This window comes from Littorina saxatilis, linkage group LG3, assembly GCF_037325665.1.
Source record: "Littorina saxatilis isolate snail1 linkage group LG3, US_GU_Lsax_2.0, whole genome shotgun sequence".
Classification (NCBI taxonomy): Eukaryota; Metazoa; Mollusca; class Gastropoda; order Littorinimorpha; family Littorinidae; genus Littorina; species Littorina saxatilis.
Window position 1 is genome coordinate 13874300 of NC_090247.1, and position 7627 is coordinate 13881926.

Below are 7627 nucleotides of genomic sequence, written 5' to 3' on the forward strand. Positions count from 1 at the left end.
ACTCGCAGACACGCGCGCGCGCATACCGGCCGGCACGCGTGCATACACACTCACCACTCAGTCACGCAAACACCGGCACACGCACGTACACATACAGACACATGTTGTACATACATATATACACACACACAAGCACACATACATAAACACACACACACACACACACAGAACGTGTGTACATGAGTGCGTGTGCGCGCGCGTGACTAGCTACTGCAAGTGTCACCGTGTGTATGAGTCAGTGTGTGTTTGTGTGTATGTGTGAATGTGTAACGCACCTATGTGTTTGTGTGTGGTGTGTGTGTGTGTGTGTGTTTATGTGCGTGTGCCAGCCGGTGTGTCTGTGTGCGTAAGCAAGAGAGAGAGAGAGACAGAGATAGAGAGAAAGAGAGGGAGGGAGAGAGAGTGTGCGTGTTCAGTCAAAGGGAAGCAACTTCACGCAGTCACTTCAGTTTACCAGAAGAGTCGCCTCCCGTCTGTTTCACAGTGAGTAGCTTCCCTTGGTGCTATGGCGTCCAGCGGTATCAATGGAACTCTGTCATTGAAAAGGGTGAGTTGAACTGTACACGCACACACACACACACACACACACACACACGCACGCATGTACGTATCACACATACACTTACATACACACTCGCACACACGTAGTACGCATGCACGCTCGCACACCACACACACACACCACAGACACACAGTCACTCACACACAGTTCACACACCCGCATTCACGCACAACCACCCTTTGTTGCGTCAGTCTGCAACAGATGTTGCCGTGCCTACTCTCTTTTAGTTTCACAAACCAAATTCTTGTGAATGAGGTGTTGTTTGACTTTGAATGCTGTCTATGCGCTAGAAAGGTAGCAAAGCAGAAGAGCAACAACAAATGTATAGATTCTATCTACCTTCAAAGTGTGTGTGTGATAAATGATCACGTACTTGCACGTGTGTGTGTGTGTGGTGTGCGTGCGTGTGTGTGTGTGCGCGATGTGTGTGTGTGTTAGTGGCTGTTGGGGTCTATGTCGACCAAAAGAGTGGGATTCCCTGTAGTTGAAGTTCCTGTAGGTAGATTCCCTGTATACAGGGAATACCACATGGTGTAGTTCCTGTAGTGTTTCGCTGATATCGCTGAAAGTCACGTGATGCTTAGCGACATCGGTAGAATTTGATGTTTTTCTATCTTTTTAGTTTTTTGATATTTCTTAATCTTAGAAACTCGAGTATGGTTTGCAAGTTTTATTGAAAAACTCCACCCTGTGGGATTCCCTGTATACTCCAGGAACTCGACCTACAGGGAATCCCACTCTTTTGGTCGACATAGACCCCATCAGCGTTAGTGTGTAAGCAAACGTTGTTTTTTTTTAGATTGGCCTCATTGACTTTTGTTTTCAACCCCTGCAACCATTAGTATTAATACTACAACAACCACAGCTGTAGAGTTATAGTACCAAGTGTCTCCTCCTGTACCATCTTACCTTTCACTTTCTGTTGTTCATTTTGTTGTTGAATTTCTGCTCTGTGTTTCAGTTTCTGTTGCGTTCAGAAGTGCTACGTCTGTACCGAGACATGCTGAGAACGCTGAAGAGGATTCCCAGCCAAGACCAGCGCAAGGACCTGCAGCAGTGGATCAGAACTGACTTTGACAACAACAAACACCACACTGAGGAGGTGATGTTTGATGATTTTTTCCACAAAATTTATGGATCCTTGTTTGGTTGCACAATTTGTAGATTGACTTTTGCTTTACATTTTGAAGTGTTGGACATGCCTGTGAGAAAACATGCCTGATTCATGCTACATGCACCCTTATTTTTGTGTTAAGAGCCGGATTTTTGACGAAGTCGATGCAACAATTTCAATGCAAGGAAGGTAACTCTTGTTTCTCGAAAGCACAAGTATTGATGACGTCATGTGATTAGTGCTTCTAGCTGCTCCTTCGTAAATCCTCGCATAAAGCTATGAACGGTAAAAGTTGCAGATATAAGTCCTGATTTCAAACAAATATGTAACAAAACACGATCTAAGGACTTGATGAGGTTTTCAGGGGTTTTCGGAGGTTTTTGGGTTTTCGGAGACAAGTAGTACCGTTTTTTTCTGTGTTTGTTTGTGTTATACATGTTCACATACTTGTGTTTATGTTCAAATTGTCTTTTGGATGAAGATCAGAACATCCGTTGACTTTTGTTTCAAAAATATCACTTGAACTAATGGGTAATATGTTCTGAAGTAAGTGAAGTAAATCAATAATGAAATTAAGAAAGAAATACATAACTAAATTATTAAATTGAGGTAGATAAAGAGTGGTGAAAACTAGCAGTGATTAATATTGTGTTCATTATATAACAAGTAAATTATAAATTTAAAACACAGGGCAAGCAGGATATTGCAGAGAGCATGTGCGCACACTCCAGAGGCCTAAATAAGAAATAGGTGTGGTTACGGTAACCCGACCTACCCTATTTTTAGGGGCCGACCCTATAACTTTTTATTACATTTGTCAAAAAAACACCACAAAAACAAACAAAACAAGTGCAGAAAACGCAATGAAAGCGAAAGCGCCCGAGTCGCACACTTATTTCCCTGTCAAGTAGGTTTAATTTGTACACATTAGAAAAAAAAGTTTTAAAAAAAAAAAGTGATTGCCTACCTTCCTACCCTATTTTTTTTGGCTATGTTACCATAACCACACCTATTTTTGTTTGGCCTAAAAGAGAAAGAGAAAGCAGAGAATCGAGAGACAGAGAACGAAAAAGGGAGTGGGTGAGAGTTATGGATTAACAAAATCACTAACGCTGATGAATATTATGTCTACAGGCTGCGATAAAAATGATGATCACCAAGGGACGTATGTCGCTGAAGGAATTGGAACAGTCTCTGGATCTTGTTACATGACATGACTTGTGCTGAGTGTATGGAATCTGGTTTGAAAGGTTTTGTAAGCTATTGTGTATATATATGTTAAGACTGTGCTTGTCTTTGCTGTTATGTCTTGAACATAGGACCCTCACTTTGCACTTGTGTCCTGTGTGTGTCACCCATTGTGTTGTTGTAAAGAGACTTTGGCCAAAAATGGTGTGCATTTTTGTTTTTAAAAGCAAAGTGTCAGGGTATATTACTCATTATGTGATTTGAGAATTTTATGTTTTCTAAGTTAGTGTATACAGTTTAACCTTCGCCGGTCGTCGTGGGTCTGTGTGGACCCAGAAGGGTGTTTAATTGCAAATATCTCTTAAACCAGTTGGAATTTTTTTAATGAGCTTTTAAGAATGCCTCAGACACCTAAAAAGCTGTTATGTCCTAAAAGATAATTAAATTTCAGCGAGAAGTAATTAAAAAAACAAAGGTCAAATTTAGACTAAACACACAGAAGACATTGTGGGACCCATGTTTCTCAAACTGAAGGAACTTACATAAAAATTAGGGAGAGAAGTCACAAACCTTCAGGTATTGGCTCTAAACATAATTTTCTACGGTCTGTTTAATTTTGGAGTTAATAAGCAAGTTGCGTGGAGCGAAATTAATACATAACAATGTGGGTCCACACAGCCCCACGTACGACGTCTACAGAAGGGTATTCACGTTTTTCCTTTTTTGAGAAGCTTTAGACCGCAAGGTAATAATTAACCTTCGCCGGCACTCGTTATCGACTACACACGGACGCACTCGTGGGTCCGTGCGGACCCAGAAGGGTGTTTGATTGCAAATATCTCCTAAACGAGTTGGAATTCTTTAATGAGCTTTTAGAAATGCCTCAGACACCTAAAAAGCTATCATCTCCTAAAAGCTAATTAAATTTCAGTGATAATTAATTAATTATACACGGTATTTGGAACAATTAAAATATTATGGGTCTGCATGGCCCCACGAGTGCCACGGAAGGGTTAGCACCATTTTCCTTCTTTGAGAAGTATGGGTCCGCACGGACCCACGAGTGCCTCGGAAGGGTATACACGCTTTTCCTTCTTTGAGAAGTATGGGTCTGCACTGCCCCACGAGTGCCTCGGAAGGGTATACACGCTTTTCCTTCTTTGAGAAGTATGGGTCTGCACGGCCCCACGAGTGCCTCGGAAGGGTATACACGCTTTTCCTTCTTTGAAAAGTATGGGTCCGCACGTCCCCACGAATGCTTCCGTGTGTAGTCTAAATTTGACCATTAATTAATTAATTAATTATCACTGAAATTTAATGAGCTTTTAGGAGATGATAGCTTGTTGGGTGTCTGAGGCATTTCCAAAAGCTCATTAAAAAATTCCAACTCGTTTAAGAAATATTTGCAATCAAACACCCTTCTGGGTCCCCACGGACCCACGAGTGCCGGCGAAGGTTAAATTAATAATTTGATTTAATTACTTCTCGTGGAAATTTAACCACGGCGTCTACGGAAGGGGATGCACGTTTTTGCTTCTTTGGAAACCATGGGTCTACGGAAGGGTATGCATATTTGTCCTTCTTTGAGAAACATGGGTCCACACGGCCCCACGATGTCTTCCTTGTGTAGTCAATAACCCGGTCGGGCGAAGGTTAAGTTGTAAAGAGTTGAAAAACTGAGAGAAAAAAATGTGTGACAAAATAAATTATGTGAATGTGTGAAAAATGTGAAAATAGAACAAAGGCAACAAGACATTGTATGCTTGTAAAATATGTATGAGCAGAAAATGGTTGCCTAGGGCAATTTGTGTACAAAAAAACACGAAACAACATTACTTTGATTTTTTTTTCTGTTTTTTTTTTCTTCTAAATTAAGGAATGTGCATTTAAGGAATGTGCATTTAAGGAATGTGCATTTTAGGAATGTGCATTTTAGGAATGTGCATTTAAGGAATGTGCGAACACTTGATGAAAGAAGTCTGTGTTAGCTTGTAAGGTACTGATTGAGAAGCTGAGAACTGTTGAAAATGTCTACCTCATTTTGAAGCTATTGATATCTGGTACAGTGGAACCCGCCTTTTAAGACCTCCAAAAATCAGAAAAAATCATGTCTTAAAATGGAGGGAGTCTTAAAAAGGAGGGAGTCTTAAAATGGGGGTAAATGAACAGGAAGTCTGAGAAAACAGGGTCTTAATAGGAAGGAATTCTTGAATTGGGGGGGGGGGGGGGGGGGGGGGTCCGCTGTACTTAATTCTTCTGTGGAGACTGCAGCTGAGAAGGCTGGAAATCATTATGTATAACATTGATGGGCTGAGGTTGATGAGCTGTATATTTATACTATAGGTCCATGAAATTGTTCCAGAGAAACATACAGTGTGGTGGAGCAGCAATTTGACTGCTTCCCACCCTCCTCTCCCAATCCATAAGATTGATTTTTCTTGGATGGTTGTTTGGTGTGTGTGATGTAAATTCCCTGGCCGAATCACTGTGGTTCCATAAAATGATATCTACCTTGACAAATTTATCATACTGTGTTTTGTAAATTCTAAGGCAGAATGGCCCTAACGAAGCTGCTCTCTACCTTGACAAATCTGTCACACTGTGTGCAAAGATAGCTGACCAAGCTTCTGTTCTTGATTGTGTGTGTGTGTACGTTTGTGTGTGTGCATGCTTGCATGTGTGTGCTTGGGTAAATAGTTCTTTTAGTCACGTTTGAATTTTGTATGGACTCCCCGCGGGTTAGGGGGAGTCCCATATTGGTTGGGACGAGAAAGAATTTACCCGATGCTCCCCAGCATGTCGTAAGAGGCGACTAACGGATTCTGTTTCTCCTTTTACCCTTGTGTTTCTTGTATAGAATATAGTCAATTTTTGTAAAGATTTTAGTCAAGCAGTATGTAAGAAATGTTAAGTCCTTTGTACTGGAAACTTGCATTCTCCCAGTAAGGTAATATATTGTACTACGTTGCAAGCCCCTGGAGCAAATTTTTTATTAGTGCTTTTGTGAACAAGAAACAATTGACAAGTGGCTCTATCCCATCTCCCCCCTTTCCCCGTCGCGATATAACCTTCGTGGTTGAAAACGACGTTAAACACCAAAGAAAGAAAGAAAGAAAGAAATTGTGTATGCAGGTAAGTATTTTTCACTTACCCTGTGAAAGTTTTTGCCACAAAGGATGTTTGCATGACTGGACTTGAAAGCCTAAATGGAGTATTTGCAAAATAAATTGTTTGTTTTGGAAGTGCATTATGTTCTCTCTTGAGTTTATTGAGACAATGATAGTTTACTGTGTGTGTGTGTGTGTGTGTGTGTGTGTGTGTGTGTGTGTGTGTGTGTGTGTGTGTGTGTGTGCGTGCGTGTGTGTGTGTGTGTGTGCGTGTGTGTGTGTGTGTGTGTGCACCCGCACATTTGTGTGTGTGTGTGTGTGTGTGTGTGTGTGTGTGTGTGTGTGCGTGTGTGTGTGTGTGCACCCGCACATTTGTGTGTGTGTGTATGTGTGTGCGTGTGTGTGTGTGTGTGCGTGTGTGTGTGCGTGTGTGTGTGTGTGTGTGTGTGTGTGTGTGTGCACCCGCACATTTGTGTGTGTGTGTGTGTGAGCATGCACACGTGTGGGTGGATATGTGTGCGCGTGCACATGTGTGTGCGTGTGTGTGTGTGCCCGAACAATCAGAGGCGGTCATGCATGTCTCAAAAGGGGAAGAATTTTAAAACAAGAGGTTAACTTACAGACGTTGTACAGGACAACTGTTTAGAAAAAAAAAATTGGGGGGGGGGGGGAGGGAGGGGGGTCTTAAAAGGAGGTTCCATTGTACATGATTTATAACACAGTGGTAATATAAATATGAGGCTCATCCAACAACAACAACAACAAAAGAGTAACAAGACATCCATGCTACAGTAGTACATTGTGGGCACCACAGGAGCGTGCATCAAAATGCCTGACCAGGGCCAGTAATTGATCACAGTATCGTTGCCCTCTACAGTATAGGCCCCCTTTCAGTAGCCCCGCACACACCCCCCTTACCCAGACTCTCAAGCTATAAAATCTTTCTTGATCAGATTTTGTGTGCATGACATCTGCAGATTTTCCTCTATTTTAAGACTACCTAGCTAGTTTTTTCAGTGTTTCTTTTTAAACGGGTTCCACTGTCTTGTAGTAGTAAGAAGTACAATGGACTGGACCCAGCAAGTCACCTTGATACAAGCTCCTGAAAAAATGAGTACACGTTTAAAGAGGAGGAGTAGATCTATAACAAGAAAGTCATACAGTAGAGAGATTAAGTGTACAGTAACTTAATTAACGTGATGGGAGGGAAGACAACTGTTGCAATAATTCGAAAGAGTAGCGTCCCATTTCTGAACTCTTCAGTTGGAAAAAGAAGAAAAGTCATACACGGAGCAGACGACACAGCCGAAAACAAGAACAAAAGAAACGATTATTGCAATGTCGTTTGTATTGATACATCTTAATGTTTCTGTGATACATTTTAACCACTCAATTGTTGAATAGGCGCATGCACAACGTTCGACGTGTACAGAATCGTCAGAAAGTGAATTCGCTGGAAGAGAAGTGTTTGCGTGGCTCGTAGTCGTATCAACTACCACAAAGCAAAGGTTAAGAACAACATCCGTGATTAAATCTGCAGTGCACCGGTCAGCAGAAGCGGGCCTTCAGAGATAAGTCTTTGACACGTTCTTCCTGCGATTTGTGGTCCAGATAAGTTGAGGTTACTTGGGTGCGGAAGGGGGGGGGGGGGGGGGG

At 41.9% G+C, this 7627-nt stretch overlaps 1 protein-coding gene across 1 annotated transcript; it reads left to right on the forward strand.

Annotated features, from left to right (window-relative positions):
• The first annotated feature begins 487 nt into the window (after positions 1–487).
• LOC138961679 (LYR motif-containing protein 2-like) lies at positions 488–5070 on the forward strand. Its single transcript, XM_070333351.1, has 3 exons — positions 488–547; positions 1524–1664; positions 2811–5070. The coding sequence occupies exons 1-3, from the start codon at positions 506–508 to the stop codon at positions 2886–2888; spliced, it is 261 nt and encodes an 86-aa protein (XP_070189452.1). The 5' UTR covers positions 488–505; the 3' UTR covers positions 2889–5070.
• The last annotated feature ends 2557 nt before the right edge of the window (positions 5071–7627 follow it).